The 24,234-nt window shown below is 44.5% G+C and overlaps 1 protein-coding gene and 1 pseudogene across 2 annotated transcripts; one reads left to right on the plus strand and one right to left on the minus strand.

Annotated features, from left to right (window-relative positions):
• The first annotated feature begins 436 nt into the window (after window positions 1–436).
• On the plus strand, window positions 437–3,262 carry LOC310776294 (exosome complex exonuclease RRP44 pseudogene; annotated as a pseudogene). Its single transcript has one exon. The product of its transcript is annotated as an exosome complex exonuclease RRP44 pseudogene (transcript).
• A 2,357-nt stretch (window positions 3,263–5,619) lies between these two features.
• Window positions 5,620–19,606, minus strand: LOC310776295 (mitochondrial import inner membrane translocase subunit TIM50-like; the record flags this gene model as incomplete). Its single annotated transcript, XM_083636500.1, has 4 exons — window positions 5,620–5,652; window positions 15,608–15,639; window positions 17,550–17,706; window positions 19,388–19,606. 4 exons carry the CDS (start codon window positions 19,604–19,606, stop codon window positions 5,620–5,622), a joined length of 441 nt encoding a protein of 146 aa, XP_083492626.1.
• Between the last annotated feature and the right edge of the window lie 4,628 nt (window positions 19,607–24,234).

Below are 24,234 nucleotides of genomic sequence, written 5' to 3' on the forward strand. Positions count from 1 at the left end.
TGGTTAAGCATGTCGTACGCTGCCGCCGGCTCGTCTATAACAGTTTGTGCTTTGCACCATTTATTTCTCTATAAAAGTGATGTTATATAAAGTGATGCTATATAATGTCATGTTTATTTGCATCTGTAACTTCATGCTGCTTTTCTTGGCCAGGTCCCCCAAAAAATGTTGTTATTTTGAAGCAGCGCTGGGCAGGATTTAGCAGCCGTGGGCCGCCGCTACTAAATGCATCTAGAGGAAACCCTGTGAGGTCTATGACATCAGTGCTTTATGAGATCACTGATGGTCTATGGCATTATCAGTGCTTTATGCAATCACTGATGATGTCACAATCTATGACCTCATTAGCATATATAAGGTCTTATGACTGGTAGCTAGCCAGCTAGTAGAACAAAAAAATAATATCAGTTTTTCTTTTGATGCGGATATTGTCATCATGTCAAAATATAAAACCTTCGTTAAGAAGACCCGATCGGGTGGGGTGATGAAAGTAGTGCGTGAACACTATCTGAGAGATGATATTTGGTGCGGAAGTGAAGTTTGCACTGAATGCAAACACGAGTCCGCGGTGCTGCAGAAAGATGCGTCTATTGAGAGCAACCTGTGCTCCTTCCCACATTACTTGGTTCCGGACACGAATGTGGTTTTGCATCAGATTGACGTGTTGGAGAACCCCGTCATTCGTAACGTGATCATCCTCCAGACTGTCCTCAGTGAGGTCCGCCACCGCAGCGCACCGGTCTACAAACGCCTGAAGGACATCATCCACGAGAAAGAGAAACACTTCTATACCTTTACCAACGAACACCACAGAGAGACTTTCGTCGAGCGCGAGCCGGGGGAGAGCGCCAACGACCATAACGACCGCGCCATCCGACTGGCGGCCAGATGGTACAGCCAGCACCTGAAGACGCACGAGGCCGAGGCGGAGAGGCTCATCAAGGTGGTGCTCCTCACCAACGACCAGGGCAACAAGGAGAAAGCAGAGGAGAGCGGCCTGTTGGTGTACACATGTGAGGAATATATCAAGAGTCTGATAGCCCATCCTGGGCTTGTGGATCACCTGGCGTTGGCCAATGTCGAGAAGAATGAGATCAATAGCAGCAAGTCGCTGTTCCCAGAGTACCTCGCCTTGCCCAAAATCCAAGCAGGCATCAAGAGTGGCTCCTTCCTCCAGGGCACCTTCAGGGCCAGCAGAGACAACTACCTGGAGGGAACGGTCGTCGTCCAGGGAGAGGGGGAAGACCGCACCGAGGTTCTCCTCCAGGGCCTTCGCAACCTGAACAGGGCGGTGCACCAGGATGTGGTTGTCGTGGAGCTGTTGCCACGGGATCAGTGGGTGGCGCCCTCCTCGGTGGTGCTGCAGGACGATGGCTGCGTCGAGGATGATGACCCGGCGGAGGAAGAGGAGCGAGAGAAGGCTCTGAGGTGCGCAGCGGTTGAAGCAGCCAAGAAGCCCACTGGCAAAGTAGTGGGGGTCATCAAAAGGAACTGGAGGCCATTCTGTGGCATGCTCAATGTCCCCCAGATCAAAGAGTCAACTCGGCACCTCTTCACACCGGCCGACCCCTGCATCCCCCGCATTCACATCGAGACGCGTCAGGCAGCCACGCTGACCGGCCAGAGGATCATGGTGGCCATCGACGGCTGGCCCAAACAATCCAGATATCCAAATGGTCATTTTGTGCGCAGTCTGGGCAATGCGGGGGATAAGGAGACCGAGACCAAGGTCCTGCTGATGGAGCACGACATCCCTCACCAGGTCTTCTCTCATGTCGTGCTCAGTTTCCTCCCCAAGCAGCCCTGGACCATCACACCGGAGGACATGGCGGTGCGAGAGGACCTGAGGCAGCTAACCGTGTGCAGTGTGGATCCTCCAGGATGTACCGACATAGATGATGCTCTGCACTGTAGAGAGCTGGACAACGGAAACGTCGAGGTGGGCGTCCACATTGCAGATGTCAGTCACTTCATCAGACCTGGCAACGCTTTGGACAAAGAAGCTGCCAACCGTGGCACCACGGTCTACCTGTGCGGCAGGAGGATAGACATGGTTCCTGAGCTGCTCAGCTCCAATCTTTGTTCTCTACGTTCTAATGTGGAGAGGCTGGCTTTCTCGTGTATCTGGGAGATGAACCACAAGGCTGAGATTCTAAAGACCCACTTCACAAAAAGTGTCATCGACTCAAAGGCGTCTCTGACCTACGCCGAGGCCCAGATGAGGATCGACGGCACCAACACGGATGACGACGTCACCAAGAGTCTGCAAGGTCTCAACAAACTGGCCAAGATCCTCAAGAGGCAGAGGAGAGGGAAAGGTGCGTTGACGCTGTCGTCGTTGGAGGTCCGTTTCCACACGGACAGTGAAACCCACGACCCCAGTGACCTCCAGACCAAAGAAATCATGGAGACCAACTCCATGGTGGAGGAGTTCATGTTGCTGGCCAACATTTCAGTCGCCCAGAAGATCTACGATGAATTCGCAGAGTGCGCCCTGCTGAGGAAGCACCCGTCGCCGCTTCCGACCAACTACGACATCCTCACCAAGGCTGCCAAGTCCATGGGCCTGGAGATCCGCACGGATTCGTCCAAGGCATTGGCCGACTCCCTCGATGTGGCCAAGGTGGACGGCTTTGCTTACTTCAACACTCTACTGCGGATCTTGGCCACTCGCTGCATGACCCAGGCTGTATATTTCTGTTCAGGCATGGACCACGACTTCCACCACTACGGTCTCGCCGCGCCCATTTACACACATTTCACGTCACCGATTAGGAGGTACTCGGACATCATAGTACACCGTCTGTTGGCGGTGGCCATAGGAGCAGACAGCACCTACCCAGAGCTGATGGACAAACACAAGCAGTCCGCCCTCTGCAACAACCTCAACTACAGACACAAGATGGCACAGTACGCACAGAGGGCGTCCGTCGCCCTCCACACACAGTTGTTCTTCAAGAGCCGAGGCAAACTGAACGAGGAGGGATTCATCTTGTTTGTTAGGAAGAACGCAATCATTGTCCTCATCCCAAAGTTTGGACTGGAGGGGACGGTCTTCTTTGACGGCAAGGGCAAGAGCGGCCCAAACCTGATTTTTGATGAAGAGCGCCCCACTCTGACAGTAATGCAGCACACTTTCCACATGTTTGACAGGGTGAAGGTGACCATTAGTCTCGATGACTCCAATATTCAGCACCAGAAGATCCGCATGGCCCTGGTTGAACCCGTGATTGCTGGTCTGAGTGTACCGGCCCCGGGTTGAACCACGGCACGGGCCAAGGAAATCGAGCGATGACATCCTATCCTACTACTATAATTGGAGAGCCGTGTGTGCATCCGTGCGTCTGTCCGGAGTTGCGAGGCGCACCACCGTTGCACCAATCGCCTCGGAAAATTTGCCTGAACACTTCAATGGTCTGGCATGAATCTGGTGTGAAAAAAGAAAAAATGCACCCACCATCCTGATGACGTCATACTAACTGATTATGTCATGCCCCACAATCGTCGAGTGGTTGCCAGAGCGATGATGACGTCAACGTCATCGAGTGGTGGCCAGTGGTGACTGATGATGTCGGGGCTCGACAGTGCGAGCATTTCACTCACATTTGTTACTAAAAATAGAACCGTGCAAATTGTAAAATTTAATTAGGGACACGTGCGAATACAGATTTGAATTGTTCAATTCATTTTACTGCCGTGCTCATTTTCAATGCTGTGGTCGTTTTTCAGTGTTGCGTTCAAAGCAGCTCAGAAGGATGACCACGGCATGAAAATTAGCACGGCATTGCTTGATTTAGGGGCTGTGGTGCGATACACTCGTCAGCGGAAGGGCTACGTAGACCGACACAGAGGCACAGAGCCGACAGCCACAAAAAGTGTCTGTAATGTTAAGCGTTAACCAGAGCTGGCTAACGCCGTCATGTGACTCATGACAAGAGTCACATAATCAGATGGAATTAAAATGTGTCAGACGAAAGATTTGTACAGAGGAGACAAAGCTACAGACAAGAGTTGTAGCTAGCTAGCGTTAGGTGGCTGGGATGAATGACATCGCTAGTTATCGTGCGTTCCTTTATCACAAAATAACTGGGATGTGGAGGCTAAATGACATCACATCCGTTTTGCTAGCGTTCCATTTGCAGAAAACTTGAGCTGGGAAGTTCACTGTTCATTGGTCAGATCCAGTCGCTAGCCAGGCTAGCCATTGTTGGCAATAACAATTGACAACATGGCATTTTGCGTCATTTTGCACATACAAACAATATTACAATATTACTACGATTACTACTACTGTTGTTGCGCAGCGCAGCCATCTTGGATTTTTGCGGTCGGGGCTGCTGAGGCTCCTACGAGTTTGGACTGGGAAATACCAGCTCTGATGACGTCACCGTCCCAGCTCATGACCTTTGAAGTCGTAAGATTACCAGTCCCCAGTTATAAAGGAATGCACGATTAGCATCTAATGTTAGCGTTCGGTAGCGTGCCACTCGCTCTCTTCAAAAAGACGGTTATTGACAATCTGGGGCGCGGGGAGCACGAGCAGTGGGATCTCCCATGGCCCAGTCAGGGGCTCTGTCATGAACAGTCTGACATAACGTCACGTTAACGTTACTTTATTCTCATCAGAAACCACTTTGATTTGCATGTTTAAAGAAGTTTGCAGCCTGGGGGGAACTGGAAAACATTTTCACGTCAGAGGAAGCCAGGATGAAACAAAAGGATATCAGAAATAGCAGCGCGTCTGCCCGTGTGTCTTTTCCGGGTCCTGCCTGAGGGAGGGGCTTCAGACGGGGGAAGGGGAGGAGCTCCGAGGTTTGAGTGACAGATCGAGGGCGAATGGCGTTACGAGAATTACTCACAAGATCGTTTTAATGCTTTTCCATTGGTTGCATTTTGTAAAACCCACAGAGACGTGAAGGGTGACCAGTGGCATTGATTCATGACATGACACTATATAGCCCCCCCCCCCCCCCCCCCCCCAAACAATCTAAATTAATAAGTTATTTCTAGTTTAGACTTATTTAGGCTTTATTAGTCTTGAGAAGAACTGTAGCCTAGGCACTGGACATGTCATTTCAAAGCAGCAGCAATGTCCTTTACGCTACATGTTTTAAAGGGTGAAATAACAAAAATAGGCTAAGAGCCTAATTTAAAAAATAAATGTGTCCTGCCCGTCTCATTCAGACTCCATTATCCCGACGTCGGCAATTCAAATATGCGGCAATTGACTGTTAATGTGGTCAAAATAATCACTGAAGATATATAATAAAAAAAAGGGAGTAGTAGTAGTAATAATAATAATAATAATAATAATAATAAAATAGTCGAATATTCATATTGGACAGTCAAATATTCATATTGAACAGTCGAATATTCCTAGTGCTCGGATGCTCCTACCGTTTTCAACTTGTGAGCATAATGTGTTAAAAGTGATAATCACACCAGCCAGTTCATCAAGTACTTTAAAGAGGGAAGTTCAGCAACACGAACACACACACACGCACACACACACACTCACACGCACACACACACGCACACACACACACACACACACACACACACACACACACACACACACACACACACACACACACACACACCAAGCATGAGTATTTGATGTCAACACTCACCATTGTCAAACTCATCTGGGATCTGTTAGGGAGAGAGAAGAAGAAGTGATTAGAACCTGTAGACACAACAGCTTGGTAACAATCAATCAAAGCGATCAATCAAATGGGTGTTGAGGGTAAACGAGTGAGCGGCACACCGCGACCGATCAATGGCTGCGATGCGGCGGCTGGGGGGAGCGCGTTTGCAAATCAATCGCTTGTGTTGACAGTTAAACATGCTGCTGGTGATTGACGGCAGGAGGAGTCAGTGGGCGGGGCTTATGGGATTTTGAAGTCGGATGCCAATACTAATACTGACATTTGTTTGGCTGAACCCGTCAATAGCCAATGTTCAATATTTTTACAATATTTTACCAGTTTCATGGCCAGATCCAGCTCAATAAAAAAACACAGCCGTCAGATCAACGCCAGTAACTTCTGCCGACTGCGATTGTTTGTTGGTGAATTCGCTCGACTTTCCATTTGCTGTAATAATGTAAATGATGCCTCCGTTGCTCCCAATAACCTTTTTAGGCCACACCCACTCATTGACGGACCACTTCTGCCTAGCAATCACCGGTGTCACCCTTCATAGCTCATGAATATGCAGCAACATCTGTCAGCAATGGGGGGTGGGTGTGTTGTTCTTGGCTGAATTTGAAGATTTTAGCGTGTAATCAGTGAGATCACAGAGCTGTTCAGTTCATCTTGGCAAATATCATCGCAATTTTAATTTCCACGTAAAATATTAGCAATGTTGAAATATTTCATTTTGTTTAGAAGGTTCTCTGCAGTTGAAAACAGTGCAGATGTTGACACATGATGCCAAAAGTGCAGAAAAACTTTCCCAAATTATCAAGACTAATAATGAGGACCAATGGTAATGTGATATCAAAGCATGTGATATCTGAACATTATTCCACACCACAACAAATGTCTAAATATCTCACTCAATTATCTTTATATTTTTTCTCAATACACTTTCATTGTTTTTTCTCCAGACCTGTGCAGGCGGAGAATAGAGAATATAGGAGCATAGAATTGCTGATCTCATGTTTTCTCTAATTGGGATCATTTCTAGTTAATTCAATTAAACCATTCCTCAACCCACCTCAGGACCCTAAAGGGATTCCCAGAACCCACTTTGGGAACCACTGGTTTAGAGCATTGGTTGAGGGTTAGGGCGCCACACAGGGACAAAGGTCAGGTCACACATGAGGCTCATCAGAATGGGGTGTAGGACTCCATCTAGTGGCCATAGGGCAAGAATGCATCTGTATTTTCCAGTTTCTGGCTGTGTTTAGTCCATTGACAATTTAATTTGAAACGTAATCCTTCTCTATATTGCTTAGAGGCACATTAGTTCAGGATGGTATTATCATTATATTTCAAGGCAATATTTATTATGCAACTTACTTTGTAACCACATTGACTCCCACTTCAGACACTTTGTAACCACATTGACTCCCACTTCAGACACTTTGTAACCACATTGACTCCCACTTCAGACACTTTGTAACCACATTGACTCCCACTTCAGACACTTTGTAACCACATTGACTTCCTCTTCAGACACTTTGTAACCACATTGACTCCCACTTCAGACACTTTGTAACCACATTGACTTCCTCTTCAGACACTTTGTAACCACATTGACTTCCTCTTCAGACACTTTGTGAACTGAACCGGGGCTCCAGAGTGCACCCATTTAGGCGCATTTTCCCACCCTAAAATCTGCCAGTATGCCTAAATATTATCATTGGTCGCACCGGTGCACCTAACATTTAGCAAGTCTGTGTGTGTGTGTGTGTGTGTGTGTGCCACAGCGCGCTGTGTCAATCTCACCCCCCCCCCCTCATCATGCACAAACAGAAAGACAGGGAAATACCAAAAGAAAACTTTTTCAATGGCTCCTGTGTGCTTTAGACTTGTGCAGTGCAGAATCGTTTTATTTTGAAAAAATATCCGACTGGAAGTCGTATTATTATCGCTAGCGTGACACAGGAGTGCAGCCACTCCTCAAAATCTTTAAGAGTATCACCTTTAAGAAAGTACCAATATGTATACAAAATGACAAAGAAGGTAACGCTTAAAATGTATTATTGTGGCGCCAAAAGGCACGGTGAAAAACGTGGGCGCATCTAAATGATGTGGTGATGCACCTAAATGAAAAAGTTTGGTGCACCAGTGCAAAACCAAAAGTTAGTCCGGAGCCCTGTGAACAAAACTATTCAACCACACGCACTCCCACTTCAGACACTTTGTATGAACTGAACAAAACAATTCAGGCTAGCAACACTCTAGCTAACCTAGTAACCTCCATCTCTACACTCTTATACGATAAAGGCCTAGAATCACTTATTGAACAGATCAAGTATCACTCTCTAGCTTTAGTTTGGCTTGTCTTGGCAAATTATGAAAATATCACGGGTGTGGGCGGGGCAGGCTCAGAATGTGACAAAGCAACATTAAAATATAATTTAGTTAGAGCAGTGAAACACACAGAGTAACCCTTTATTAAGATGTGAACTCTCTCTCACACGTACACACAATCAGCGAGTCTGAAGCCATCTGCACCTGCTGCACTAGTAAAGAAACGCTTCACATGAGGTAGCCTATGTGCTCTCTAAACAAACATTTTGGAAGGATTATTCGCTGTAATTATTATTTGAAGTGTCCATAAAACGAACGCGACCGCAGATCTTCTGTGTGGACTCGAATGTGATGTATTTGTCAATTTTACTGCAACGTGAGTAGGCTGTGAACAATTGAGAGCGCATGAGGTAATTCAAAGAAATGCGAAAGAATAAGAACTGTTTCTGTAGCCTATCTCCTCTACCTGCCACCTCCATATGAAGACCTTGGATTAATCGAGGAGAGACCGATAATCGAGAGTTTGTAACAGCGAGAGACGAAGCACTCAACGAAATGAAAGCAGCCGCGCAACGCATCCAGAGCGCCGGCACGCATGTGTGCGTCTGTCTGCGAGAGAGAGAAGGCGAGAGACGAGTTTGGACACATTGGAGAGCTCTGCTGCGCTCATCGTGAGTCCAGAGACATATTACATTAAATTGGCCGTTTGCGGGCTGCTGGATTGGGTTGGGTTTTGCATTTTCAGATATTTTAACGGGGCGGGCGGGGCGGACTCGCTCCGATGACGGGTTGGGTTGGTGCGGGCGTTAAAAAACCCTGACCCACGCATCACTACTGGCTTGTATGAACAGACAGCAGTGTAGACTGGTGGGAAAGCTGGGGCAGAAAGAAGGGGGGGTGACATGCCGTATACTGTCTGCTGTGCTGTGAGAGCATTGTCAGGACCTCTTCTCATGAGACCTGACAAAGCAGTGAAAATAGCTCATTAGAAGGAGACCAACTGCTAACATAGAGCAGTGAATTGACGTGAGTGATGCTCCTCAGCTGCTCTTTAGTGTTGGGCAGTGTGGTGCTAAGGTGTGGAAAAGGCCATATAAAAGCTCTCCACACCTCAGTAGTACGTCTGTCTGGGGGGGCTCAGCTCAGCCTGGGAGAGGAGCAGAGGAACGGCTTCCCACGGCCTTCCTACGGGAACTTTTCATGCTCTTGGGAAACAAGCCACTTTTTCGTCAAAGAGGCTACAAAAACACCTAGCAACCAAAAGTGAAGGTGGTACAGAAAGTAATATAACAGTTCCCTCTGATAGGATCTGGACTTCTCACTCAGTCAACACAAAAGCAAAATATATACTCGGGGTCTCGGAAGTCGGGGTCTCGGGCGTGGAAGCCCTTTGCCGCGTGCGCTATAGCCTGCCGTTGTAGGCGGCGTGCAGCTCCCCAAAAATGTGACTCGACGCAGCTGACGTGAACAGCGCGAGTATAATATGATGTAGATGGGGAGATAACAGGACAGAGTGAAAGCTATTACAAAGTATATGCACTATATTCTCTCCTTGGGCTAACTTCTAGTCATTGAAATCATAGAGAAATCGTACATTTTACTCATTTTGCTGGCAGCTATAGATTTAGATCAGTGGGTCCCCAACCACCGGGCCGTGGACCGGTACCGGGCTGCAACGCATTCGGTACCGGGCCGTGAGCCCGGTCCAAAAAATCGAATAAAAATAATAATAAACATAGGCTATAACATTATAGGCTGTGTGTGGTAGTTAAAACATAGTTTCAAGTTGATGTTTATTTATGTTTGTAGTTGAAACAAAAACATAAATACTGTATAGGCTACATACAGTACAGCACAAAAGGCTGTTTTTACCCTTTGTCGCCACCTGGTGAGTAAATATATATGTAACTAAAACCATTAAAATTGACAACGTGTCCGCGACTTTTTTTCCCATGTATCTACCGGTCCTTGGCACAAAAAAAGGTTGGGAACCCCTGGTCTAGATGGTGCAACGACAAAACACACAGTCCATTTCAAACTGTAGGGAGGTTCTCTGATCTTTAGTCCACCTCAAACTCCAAAGATACATTCTCTGCACTCAAATTCTTGATGAGTGTTGTTCTCTTCAAGATGACTTGGAAGTAATATATTCTTCACAAAGACAAGTTTCAAATTGATAATCACCTCTCTTATCATCAATGGCTGTGACTCCAGGAAGACGGAGCCAATTAGAAGGCAGACGTGTTATCCAAAGCCAATCAGATGTGTCGTGTGCGACAGCAGGCGCGTGCCTGGCACACTCCCATCTGCCATCACACCTGGCTGGAGCAAGTGTGCACTTTGAAGGACACGAGATGGGAGAGAAGTGCCCTTCTTCTTCACCAGCGCAACAAATGTCCATTTCCTGACACGCACTGATTGGAGGAAGAGACGACCCGTACAGTGACACAAGTGTGTCCTTTGAAGAGAGCACAACGCCTAGCTAGGATGCAAGGCGACATAAGTGTGTCATGTGAAGGGCCCTAGCTTTCCCATGCCAACACGTCTCACCACTCAGTGAAGCACAGAACAGCATGGAAGACGCTCCCTAAGGTAGAATGCGATGGCATCAAGGTAACAGCATGGAAGACGCTCCCTAAGGTAGAATGCGATGGCATCAAGGTAGACTTGATGCAGTTCAACATGTACTGGATGTTTTCAGCTGTTTGACAAAGACTGCTGCAGAAGTCCACCGTCAACAACAGCAAGATTAACCCTCTTAAATATACTGATGTGCACGTTTACGCCCTCTATGGAGAGGATGCTGAACTGGAGCTTACAGAACACACGATGGTCAAAGTAGCAAACATTTCTCAAATTGGAATTTAATCTCAATGCAATCAAAGTAGTACTGAAATAGGGCCGTGCTAGCGGACGCAAACACAAGGTGAGGTAGTAAGTGGCTTCTCATGTCTCCCAGCAGCACACCTCACAGCCTGCTGAGAGAAGTGTGTCTGCACAGGGAGACATGAGAAGGTGACAGAAGTGTGCCCTTTGAAGGGGGCACAACAGAGGAGTATGAAGGTGACAGAAGTGTGCCCTTTGAAGGGGGCACAACAGAGGAGTATGAAGGTGACAGAAGTGTGCCCTTTGAAGGGGGCACAACAGAGGAGCACGAAGGTGACAGAAGTGTGCCCTTTGAAGGGGGCACAACAGAGGAGCACGAAGGAGACAGAAGTGTGCCCGGTCGGCCTTTGAAGTGTTTTAGTCGGCCTGTTGGCTCGACAGGATACTGGGCCAAGGTTTTATAATGTGTGGGAACGGGAAGGAAAGGCCTTACTTTGCATTACAGTACGGAGAGCAGGACGCTTCCTGTTTCCTGTGTGCTCACATCTACACTGGAACTGAAATAACAAGACTCTCAAATCCAACGTCTAAGACTAAGTTTAAGAAGGACTGTTTCACAGCCATTACAAGTGACATGTGGGCCCAATGTTCAGGACACTCATGTTGCCTGGTGAGAGAGGTCCGAGCCCCATGCTGAAGCACAGTGGCCTCGTGAGAGAGGTCCGAGCCCCATGCTGAAGCACAGTGGCCTCGTGAGAGAGGTCCGAGCCCCATGCTGAAGCACAGTGGCCTCGTGAGAGAGGTCCGAGCCCCATGCTGAAGCACAGTGGCCTCGTGAGAGAGGTCCGAGCCCCATGCTGAAGCCGTTCACTGCTGAAGTGTCCTTGAGCAAGTGAATGGCTGCCAGCTGCAGAGGTTCCAGAGGCTCTCTGCTGTACTGTAGCTGACCATGACCTGCCTGTGGACAGAACCTCATTTAGTATCCAAACTTTTTTTTTTTTGTAATTCTCTTTTTATTTAGAAAAGTCTTTTCACATTAATTTCAGTTGAACATTTTACAGAGTAGAGTAGCCCTTCATTATTTTTCATTCATCAGTTCACATTCGTACCTTTTCATACATTTCGCAACTGTGCAGTTTTATAGGCTCAACCTGATTCCAATATAACCAAAGTATTTCTTGTTACATTACCTACTCCTTTCAACACTTTTCCTTCTTTATATTATTTACTTGACATAAAACAAATCACACAAACAAGAACAAAAACAAAAAACAACAGAGATAGAGGGGATGCTCTACTAGTTTGACACAGTCATAAGAGGTACAAAGTTCTATACAAAGTCTCGTCTTTTAGGTGTTATAAACTCAATCCACTTTTCCCAAATCCTCGCAAATCTGTCCTTGAGTAGTATCCAAACTTTTAACCGTTTTTTTTTTAATATGAAGTACAATAACCGAAGCCCCGTTGTGGCCAAAAATGTCACCAATATCCACAAACTACTGGCATTTTCTTCGGTCTAAAAGTTGCCATGCCGATAGAACGACCCTGCAACCGTCCCGGGTGATCAACGCCTCGCCTGTGAACGGCTGCCGATATAAATGTTGGTCCGGCGCGAGTCACTGATTCCCACAGGCTGAAATTCGGCTTTCTTAACAGTTCATTCATTTAAAACGTCTTTACATTGACGGAATATGCAGACAGAAAATTATAATAAAAGCGTCTCTGCGAGACGACTATCAGTGCAGCGCTTACTGAACCAGTGTCAAGTCAGCCAGAATGTAAGTAGGTCATCCGCTTTAGGACTTTCAAAATAAAACTCATTGTAACGTTAACATTAATATTAATTTTCAGTAATGCTTTACAGCCACAGTTTGTTTCACTCCATATGTAATCTTAACATCACAAGTATTTTGATACAAGGTTTGCTGCTTCGTTTGTTGTTGAAACGCCTTTTTTCTCCTCCAACGTGCATCAGTAAGGCCATTTACAAAGCACACTCAGAGTGTGTTTTGAATTAGAGGAGGGGACATGTTGAAGGAAACTAGCTTCCCAGACACCTTAAAGACAGCACTGGCACACGCCACATGTCCTAGTCCTGCTGAACAAATGTCTTCTTTGAAGAAAATAACAGATCACAGGATCAGAAGGTGATAGAAGTGTGCCTTTGCACACGTTTGCACACTCAAAACTCTGACGACTGGCACAAGACAGATATCACAATGACATGAGAAGTGTGTCCTGTCAAGTGGGAGAAGTGTGTCCTTTGAAGGAAGCTAATTAGCTCGAGCTATGAGGAAGTGAACGGCCCGGGAGGAGCAGAGAGACAAGAGGAGTCTTCTTTCCCACATCAATAAACACAGATGTGATTCCACACTCATTGTTGTTCTCACCTGGATGAATAAATCCAACTAAAAAGGAGGAAACGCTCCAAAGTTCAAATAAACTGCATCAAACATGGCTGGTGTGATGAGCAGTGAGCACCGCAAAATGTACCAGAGAAATCAGACAATGTTCAAGAAACTAATATTGTTGTATATGGTGTATGTTGTAATATACATTATGTATATAATGTATAATATATGGTGTGCATGATGTATATTGTAATGTACATTATGTATAGAATTGTTGTGTACATTGTATATATTCTTATATGCATTGGTACAACACAAGTTAATATCAAAGCATTGGGTTATTGGAATGTATTATTAGGAATAAGTATTGATAGGGATATGTGGTTTGATTTATGATATTGTGTGTGTATGGGTAAGTTTGTATACGTATGTGTATATATATACATATATATGTATGTATGTGTATACATGAGCGTGTGTGGAGGAGTGTGGGAGTTGGTATATGCATATATATATGGATGTATACAATTTGTTTATGAATGATTTGGGGGCAGGACTCGATAAGCCTAGGCTTCTTCCGGCCCCTTTTCAAACAGTTCGCCTTTTCTTTATGTTGGAGTTTACGTATTTTCCTTTTGCTGAAGTCTATTGGACTGTTATGTTTACTGTTTTTTTCATTTTATGTATCGTTTTAACTGTTTGAAATAAATCGTTTCAATCAATCAATCAATATCCAGCGTTTCACCTCACAAAGCTTTGTGAAAATGTTTCTAAATAACGTATAGCATGCTGTCACAAAACACATCAGATATTGGGGCGCACCAGTTCTAGGACATTCTCGCGGTCAACTTCCGGCTTGTTGACAGTGTTGTTGCTATGCAACGCTGGGGGTACCGCCCTTGCTCTCACATACAGTATGTGTTACGCCAAACTCAATACAAAAACCTGTCCGTTTTACCGTTGTCTTGCTTGTCACCAAGTGGCCCCGACTGCTATAACATGACTTTAGACCTGTCGTGAATCAGTGGGGCATTTTGTAATATTCAGATTCAGATAACCTGATAAGGGGGGAGGGGGGGAGGGGCGGTCACTTTGGACAACCCTACTTTCCCAGGCTAACAGCTACACATCAATGACAATGGCCACTTAGCAGGTTGCCATCGTGAGAAGTTTGGTTCCTTAGTAGCAATAAAAGGATGCAATGTGAGAGAAGTGTGCCCTTTGAAGTCTTCCCAGACAAACACCTCTGAAGACAGATCCTGTCTTTCATCAGGACAACACAAAGCCTTCTGACGTGAAAATGGCCTCCTAAAAAAAGGGTGATTAAAAAAAGAAGACTATTAAAGGATGGCCCCGTTGTGACGTAAAGGTCTGCTCAAGACGCGGTATCTGGTTCCATATTTGGCTGTTGACAGCAGGTTGATCAACCAGTTGAGGTCAGTGGTGGGGATCCAGTTCTAGACTTGCTGGACTGTTTAAAGCTGTTGAAGGTTTTCAGACTGCTGCTGCTATCCTCCTCCTTCCTATTGCAACTCGGAACCTTCACGCCTTCTGGAGGTGACGTTCAGATAGAATTTCAGCTTGCAGAAGACAATTGGTAAAAGTATTGAATAGCTATCAAATGAAATATCAACAGCAGTGAAGTGATATGATAGCTCTTTGAAGTTCCTGACGTTCCCGACCTCACACCTGGAACAAAGCCTTTGTCTCAACTACCTGCCAAGTGTGCCCGCGAGTCACTAGTTAGCAGTTAGGGGATGTTGAAGGTGAGATAAGTGTGCCCTTTGATGCTCCCTACCCCTTTCCCCATACTAACACCTCTGACAACTGACAAAGACCAGGTTACAGTCGCCTCAGAAGTCTGCCCTTTGTCAGGACAGCCTTCATAATATCAACAGGAGTCTATGACCGTGTGTAGACTCTACAATGTAGACTCTACGTGGTCATGTAAAGCCACAGAAGTGTACCTTTGCTTTCCGGATCTCCACCTCTGTCAGACAGAACACATGTCACACAGAACTGTGAAGTGAGCCAAACAGAAGCGCACATCAAATACGGTGTGAAAAGTGTGCTCTTTGAAGTGCGCTACGTTCCCGTACTCGCACATTCTCCAAGCGGACCGCCGCAAGTCGCAGCAGCATGCCGAGTGTGGCCCGTGCAAGTCACCAGGTCGTTTCAGGCCTGGATCTAGTCAATAGGAAAACAAGTGTCTATTTCTAACCTGAAAGGACTGGTGAAGGTGTGTTCACTGCCTAGTTAGCCAGTTGTCACCTTCAAAACCACATGCATTGAAAGTGAATATGATAATATGTGCCAATGAAATGTGAGCAGGATCACACCTGGGTGAATGGTGTGTGTGTGTGTGTGTGTGTGTGTGTGTGTGTGTGTGTGTGTGTGTGTGTGTGTGTGTGTGTGTGTGTCTGTGTGTGTGTGTGACAGAAAACCTACCGTGTTTCCTTGTTCGTCCACTGAGTTACTACCTGAAAGGAAACACAAAGGAGGAAAAACAACACTGTTATCGTCACCACTCAAAGATGATATCCAGGGTTCCTGCACAGTTTCAATCTATAAACTCCAGATTTTTTCCAGACCTGAATTTCTTGATTTATTTGGAAGACGTTGGCGTTCAGTCAGTGCGATTGCTCCTACAATCTCTGCCATATCCGTCTATAGAATAATCTATAGTATAGATGATTCTTCATCATCTAGATATATTTTTTTTCCTTAGTTTTTTGTGCAATATCCAATCTTATCAGGAGCTAGAAATGACCAAACAAATTTTACAATTTACAGAATTTCTAGACCTGTATATGAACCCTGAATTTCACTGGTATTTCTGCTGTGTTTCAATGGAGTATTTATTTTGTAGTAAATAAATATTGGGAGCTGTACTCCAGTGTGCCGACATCCACTTTTTTCGTATCATAATTTCTGCCGTATTATCATAGTATGGAGAAAGATTCTGAGACATTCATCAACAGAGAAAGAAGGGAGATAAAATTCTCAAACTCACAACATTTCCAAAAATGATAGTGTTAGAGGCCAGATCAGATCTGCTGGTCTGTTACCAACACAGCTTCACAGGTAGCCAAACAAAATAATCCAGAATCCGATAGCATCCCAGGATGGTTCCACACGGCAGTGACACACGTATATCCCAAATATTCCAACGTATATTCCAGATTGTGTACTCAAACATATGCATCCAAATATTCCACAATATGACCGAGATGACGACAAAGCGGAAAAGATGTAAAAAAAACAAAAAAAACAAGGAATCTACAACTAAAATAATGTTTGTACATCCAAAAGCATCCAAACGATGTCTTCCAAAAAACATGTGGGGGAGAAATACAAATAGATTCCTTTTCCATCTTCTGTGTCCGAGCGCAGAACAACGTGAGGTCCTCAAAAAGCCTGGAGGTAAAAAAAAAAAAATTAAAAAAAAGTTCCCCAGACTCTTGAATCCAGCAGATGAAACGGTCAGTGCGCTCTGTGTCCCAGTGAGTTTATCACTAGGTTCCTGGTGGTTATCTTCCACCGCTCAGCCTGCTTCTGACCTGACGGGAAGCGCTTACTGTGACAGTCATCTGTCACTCTGACTTACTGACTGTTTCTGCCCACAGCCTTGTCACAAAGCCCTTTTTAACGCCGTCTTCTCTTACAGGCCGACTCCAAAAGCGTGGCTAATAGCCGCTCTCTGCCTGACAGAAAGTTCAGATCGAACGTTATATTCTGATTCTCCTCCAAGCTTCCAGAAAGTTCAGATCGAACGTTATATTCTGATTCTCCTCCAAAACTGTGGCTCCTTCTGACCCTCCATCGGACAAGCTGACAGCCGTCACTGCCTCGAAACAGAGTGGAGTGTTCACACAGGGATAAGATCCGGACTGACTGACTGTTTTTCTGACTGTTTACACAGGGATCAGATCCAGACTGACTGACTGTTTTTCTGGCTTCACTCTCACAACTCTACCTTACAGACAGATGATATAAGACTCTTTATCTATCGGAGCGTTTCTCCCTACCTTTCCTTCCCTCAAGACAGTGTCAGTGTCTCTGTCTGACAGCCCCAAGCTCCACCCACGTGGGCGGTCCTCCTAAACAGGAAGGTGCTGACCAATCACACACAGTGTTTACGACGTCTTCACTCCCACATGATTTGGTGGGGAGGGGTTGCTGAGAAAGATGAATGGAAAGAAAGATCCATTGCCTTTTGGGATGGCCTGGGACTGCAGATTATTCTTTGAAGTTCAAAAAATTATTTCCAGGGGTATGCATTTATCTTAAAAAAAAACTGTCTAGGGCTTTTTTGAAGTTTCTCAAATTCACAAACATTCCAGGACTTCAGTATTTCTACAGGGCACAAAGAGAACGTTAACGTACTCACCGAATATGTAGACGATGCCCACGGCGCCGCCGAGGCCCATGAGGCCGGCCAGCCGCAGCACAATCTTCTTGGCGTAGGCGGTGTTCTCCTTCTGTTTCTTATCATCTGTCTGCTCCCCCCCTCGCTCCCCCTCGCCCCCTGAAGGAGGGGGCTGGCCCTGGACAACAGCAAGATACTCTTCACAAACGAGGAACACTTTTATGACTTTTGAAGCTTAAATGCGTTTTTTTAATGTGATTTTCAGAAAACACATTGACAACGAAAATCTTTGCAAGAGCCACAATCCAAAAAAGTCCCCTTCCTCCCTTTTTATTTTTATTTACTTTATTTTAAGTAGGACTTAAAAGAACTACCCACAGAGGAGCTGCATGTGGCTCTAGAGCCTTGGGGTGAGTATCACTGAGTTAGAAGCTACAAAAGTACTGAGAGCTGAACACATTTTTCATTTTACTGCCACCACCATATATCCACCACAGAATGAAAGAACAACTTACGCATCCTATAGATTTAAATGTAAAGTCACCTATACAGTATGTAACAACACAGTATTAGAGAAATGGACAGTACATTATGTGGGTTAAGGGGACGTGGTAACATACAGGTGAGCTATAGTTTACCCTAAACCTCCCAACAACAACAGGTCAAGCCCATGGTGCGTAGTGTGTGTGTGTGTGTGTGTGTGTGTGTGTGTGTGTGTGTGTGTCAGCTAGGCTCTGGGACTCTAAAGCAGGCAGGGGGCGGGGGTTAATCTGACCTTCAAAAGCAACACAAACCTTGGCTAGTATTTGTCTAACTACTACAACTACAACAGACAGACATTAGCTCTGGTAGACAAGCTTCATTCAGTATGTGTCTGGAGAGCTGGTACATGCAGATAAGATCATGTTAAAACAGCTGTGGATAGGATAGCAAGCATTAGCATGACCAAACTGATGCTAGCTGAAGGCTAACTCATGTATCTAACTAGCTATCCAGATCAAGACCGCCCCAGACTTTTAACATAGTTGGCAAAGACACTGAGCTCATGTGATGTGTCTGTTCCAGAAGCACAGAACCTGTCAGCCCAGCCAGTCAGCCTGTCAATCTCATCACATTCACATACAACAGGCATGCTAACATTAGCCAGGCAACCTGTTAGCCTCTTCTCTGTCACGTTCATTCATTCATTCAATGTGGGACACATGATGCGAGGCGGTGCGACTTGTGTACAACTATCAATTTCAAACATTTGTGAAGCTGACATCTGTCGCGAATCAACACAAAACAAATGGCGTTAATAACGTGTGCTGTATGTAAACAACACTGCCTGTCTGTGAGGCAGAGGCTAGCTAGAAACAGCCATGTAAGCTAGCTTGCCTAACCTGAGGCTGGAAATGTCAGTTAAGCGGCACAGATGTAACTACTGCTGACAGCCCGGGCGAGCGGGGCTTCACATTCAAACACACGAGCAGCAAGCGGTTTGTTTTAACATCTAGTGTGTTATGTATTGCAGGTATCCGTCATCCAATTATCCCTAGTCAAAAAGAACATTTCAGATATTCACGAGACATTCTTCCTATCCACAATCGTCGTTTCTGACAGGAAGAATGCGAAGAATGTCATGTGAATAACTGGATATTGTTCTTTTTGACCAAGAAGATGGCACGTTAGATATCTTGAATGAAAATCCTGACTAGTCACAATGTAATTACGACTAGTCAAAATGACGTTGATGATACGTTAGCTATTCAATGTTAAAACGGTTTGCATAACATTCTGTCTCCCCGCCAACACGGTAGAGCAGACCCAGAGAAACGAGCGCACCCAGCAGGCAGGCTGCCCCGCTCCGCTCCGCTCACCTGGCTCCTCTGCTGCTGCTGGAGCCTCTCCTGGAGGATCGCCTGGGCCAGGCCGCCCGTGGCGCTGCCATCCCCAGCCACAGCCCCCGGCTTGTCCGTGGAGAGTGTCCGTACAGTGTCCCCCACAGCCGGGGCAGAGGCACCCAGGGCGCCGCTCCTCAGCCTCAAGAGGCCCCGGCTTGCTCGTACACACATGGGGAACGCAGCCGCGGCAGACATCTTGAATAGGAGGAGAGAGAGAGCGTGACGCGAGTGAAAAGGACAATTGCGCCCGATTGGCTAGCGCCGGTTTGAGTGGCAGGCACGAGGCGCAATCAGAGCGGCGAGAGGCCATGTGGAAGCCAGGTGGGCGGGTCTTAGAGCGTCTGGGCCAATCAAGCTCAAGATTGCGCTGACCTTCGATTGCGACACAAAACTACCAGGGTGAGGGACGGCAAATGCCCAAAGTTTGATCAATTACATCACCCGGAATGCCCGCAAACTTTTCTACACAATCCCAACTTGTTATCACATTCCAAAAATATTTATTATTTTAAGTTTTCACATACAAAACCAGTCTACAATCAAACAAAACAGCATTTCAAATTAAACTAATTCCCATTCCATATAACACAAAATGTTTCTGTTAGATCTCTGCTACAATCAGCTGACTTTATCTTCATTGTGAAAATTACACGATCATTTTTTCACACAGTGCCAGAAACCTGTCGGTATTGTTGCAGTTCCTTTGGTTGCCAGCAGAGGTCGACAAAATACGGATTAATGCTTGTGTAGCCCATGTAGCCTGACAGGTTTCGAGAGAAACCGGTTCACACACATTTTCACAGGTGACATTCCAAAACTCTTTGATGACTTCTCCATGACTCCTTTTAAAATGTCAATGACAAAATTGAAAATGACACCGTATTAGGCAAAAAGGTAACCATCATACACTATTTGAGCAGTTTGTTTTTCCACCTTAAACTCAAGTAGGCCTACATTTTTACAGTCATTTCATTACATTTTTCATAACTTCTCCAGACCTTAGAAAACACTTTAAAATCCAACTACTTTTCTAGGAGTGTGTGGGAACCCTGGAGGAACAGAGAAGAAACACCTCTAACTCCAAACCAGGATGGATCCCCAAATTGACAGCAGCCGCTCTCACCATGTTACTACATAGGCTTTCAGAACAGAGGACTAGCTGCCAAAGTAGGCTCTTATAGTTATTATAGCATCATAGCATTATTATCAACATGTGTATAGTGTGTTATAGCTGCACTCAGCATGTCCTAAAACCTACATCTTAGTGTACTGTGCGTGTGTGTGTGTCACTTTAACTCAAAATAATTTAAAATGTATATTTAATGTCAAATAATTAATCTGTGATTCATCTCTGTTTCACACGTTATGGAAGACATCCTGAAAGAAAGACAATGGACAGCAAAGGTAAAAAAAAAAACATCAAATTCTTTATTATACTCGTATGTCACTGTTATTAGAAGCATTTCCATGCTGATGAGAAGAAGATACACTGTTGTTAAAAAAAATCATAAAGTACTAATCGATGGAGAAAGATACAGAGACAGAGAGAGCATGCAATGAGTATCATTATGATGAGGACAGTACTAAGTCCAATACTTGTTCTCCCCCATTCCCCCACTCGTCCATCATCATCACACACATGGACTGAAACACCACCACACTACAAAACTGGAAAACAAAAAGTACACTTAGTGAAGTTATCAAAATATAGGCTATATATTGTTAAGACTGGAGAGAGTAATGTTAAAACGACTAGAGTGTAGACTAGTGCCGAGTTTCTACGAGAATGAGTTCACAGGCCGACATTATGTTCTGACATGTACACTGTTTGATAACGTACAGAAGCTCATTGAGGACATTCACACTGTTTGTGTGCGCCATTTTGCAGTGATAACGAGGAGATAATGAGCAGAGAGTAATGATCTAATCGTGATAATGATTGCATAACAACATCATTCCTCAAGATTTCCAACTTGGCATGCTGCCATGCTGACTGAAGACACCCAAACTGTAAACATTTAGGTTTTGAATAATCTGCTTTCCTTTAGGATGCTGGTTCCAAGCAGAAAATTCTCTCTTGTGTCCAGAAAACACGTTTTGATTGTCCTAAGATGACGAGAAAATGACTTCAAGATCTCAGGGAAAAATAAGAAACAAAGAAAATGAACTTGTTATCACAGGAAAACATCGTAAAGACATTGTACATGTCCCTCAATGGGCCTCCGTACACAATAAATGCTTTAAGACAAACCAAACCAAAGGAGGATCTCGAATGAGGATAGCTTACGTAACATAGTTCGCAGTGAGATGAGAAAGTGACTCAGTAGTGACAATTAGTCGCCAAACCAGAGATAGCTCCACATTACACAGAATACTAGGATGTTCAAATCAACATAGGCTTCACTAGGACATTTTGACTGGACTGAACTGTACTTTTACTGTACAAAGACAAACTGTATTTCCACCGTCTTGTGGTCCACCAATGTCAAATTGTACTTAAAATGAACGAACGCGGCTCCGAGCAGATGCGAAATCTGTGGTGCTTTTTAGCAATGAACAGCAGATTTGTACATATTTCCTGTGTGTGTAATTATTAATTATGGACGGACATACAGTACAACGGCAATATGTCACTTCCTGTTCATCAGGCTCTTTAGTTTGGGTTATGATGGTAATGATGGTATATATATATATATATATATATATATATATATATATATATATATATATATATATATATATATATATATATATATATATATATATATATACAGTATATATATATATATATATATATATATATATATATAGTAAATCAGTAAATCAACTTACCAACCAAATTAGCCAATGCATTTTTAGTTGTCTAGTTCTTTCCCACCCTGAATGCGTGAGATGATTTGTGATTTTATGATTTGTTCATAGTTTGTGCATTTATACCTCGTCAATACAGTAGGAGCCTCTGCCAGCCCAGTGTGAGTGTGGTCATCTCTCTGTATCCGTGTGCTTACAGAGTGAAGTATAGACATTAACACAGGGACCATTTCCACACAGAGATAGGTGCACTGTTTACATATTGCTGTTTTCAGTTATGCACACAGTCAGAGAGAGATTTGAACATTAAGCGCACGTACGTTTAGATTAATTCATCTTTTTTTTTTTCGTTTTTTTTCGTTTTTTCGCAGATTCTCACATTCACAAAATGTACCAAAGTCTTATTTACTGGAGAGAAGATAGGGATAGAAAGAAGAGGGGAGGAGATAGAGAGAAGACAAAAAGAGGGAGGGAAACTATTGTAAATAGCAGGTATTTTCTGTAGAGCTAGTCTGGGGTTTAGATTTGAACACTAACAAATGAAAAACGCGGGAATCAGTAAAAACACGCCATTTCACCGCAGAGGAGGTGGTTGTTTTGAATCATGGGACTGAGCTTAGGGCTAGAGCAAGCTACGGTCAAAGCTGTCGTAAAGTCATAAAAAAGTGACGAAACGACCCAACGCGAACGACCCGACGACAACACGCATCAGGCAGACGAAACAGCACGGGGGAGTCCAGCGGGAACGCAGAGCTGTATGATTATCTTCAACTGATGCAATAAAGAAGGCGTCACGCTGAACGACAACATGACATCACGAGCAGTGGGACAGAAAATGCTTTGATTGTACGCTGTATTGCAAGAAGTCATTTTGGGACTGTTAGCAATTTTGGTTAACATCGCATTGCGATTGTAGATCTTTAGAGGATTTCCATAAGGCCCGGCAAATATATTTTAAATGTACCTAGGGAGACTTGCTTAGTGTGTATGTGGGAACACAATGATTTACTATGACAATAGCTATCAAGTTTGTACTTACTAATGTCTTATTAGATTCTGCATTAAAGATTAAATCAGTGTAATCTTTAGCTTTTCTAAGTATATGATCAGATTAGTTTCCTGTGTTTTCAGATCTACAGTCTTGTGAATGAACATCATTACTACAACAACGTATATTATTTCTTCATTACATCTGTATTCAAGATTAAAAATTAGATTGATTTAAAAAATGCATTAATAGCTATTATGAAATGATGCCTATTACATGACGTTGACAGGCAAAAAAGTAATAAAAATATAATACAATACAACATAAGAATAATACAAATCTAAGTCGCTACTAAGTAACCCTGTTTTCTGTTTGACATCTGAGATTAGAGCATGCAGGTTGTGTTCCCCACACATGGAGGACGTTATGTATTAGAGATCGTTCAGGATTCAGAGTGGACACACCACTGCTGTACAGATGTAAGCTGCTCTGTTTGAGAGTATCAGCTAAAAGCCTAAAATAAATGTCTATGTACACAGCAGAGAGCAGAAAGACGTCCTTGGTCTCAGATGCAAAATGAAGAATTAGCAGCCAGATGTGGGTCAGATAGTATCAGCTAATGACTCTTAAATAATGCTTGGTTTTATCCACATGGGGTACCAGGTGGTGGGTGGAGTTTACCGCATCAGGACAATACAGGCATGTATGGTGATGTCACCGCCTCTCTAGCGGCCATCTTGGGAGGTCCTCTGCTCTGTGAACAGCTGATGAGTCTGGCAATAGCCTGCCGGTAGATGTAAGCCGTTGGTTCTGACCATGTGAGACTAACAGCTGACTATCTGCACTTTGTGTCCATCTCAACAGAATTGAACAGATGGATAATTTCTGTCTGTTTCTGACTGAACTGATCATTTCATCACATGGACTGTATATGACGCCCAACTCGGAACATAAACCTTTCAAACTGTCTGAAAATGTCACGTGACCCAAATCTAGTAGCAGCAAAAAATAAAAAATAAAACGT

The sequence above is a fragment of the Poromitra crassiceps genome (genome assembly GCF_964638095.1).
Source record: "Poromitra crassiceps genome assembly, chromosome: 5".
NCBI lineage: Eukaryota > Metazoa > Chordata > Actinopteri > Beryciformes > Melamphaidae > Poromitra > Poromitra crassiceps.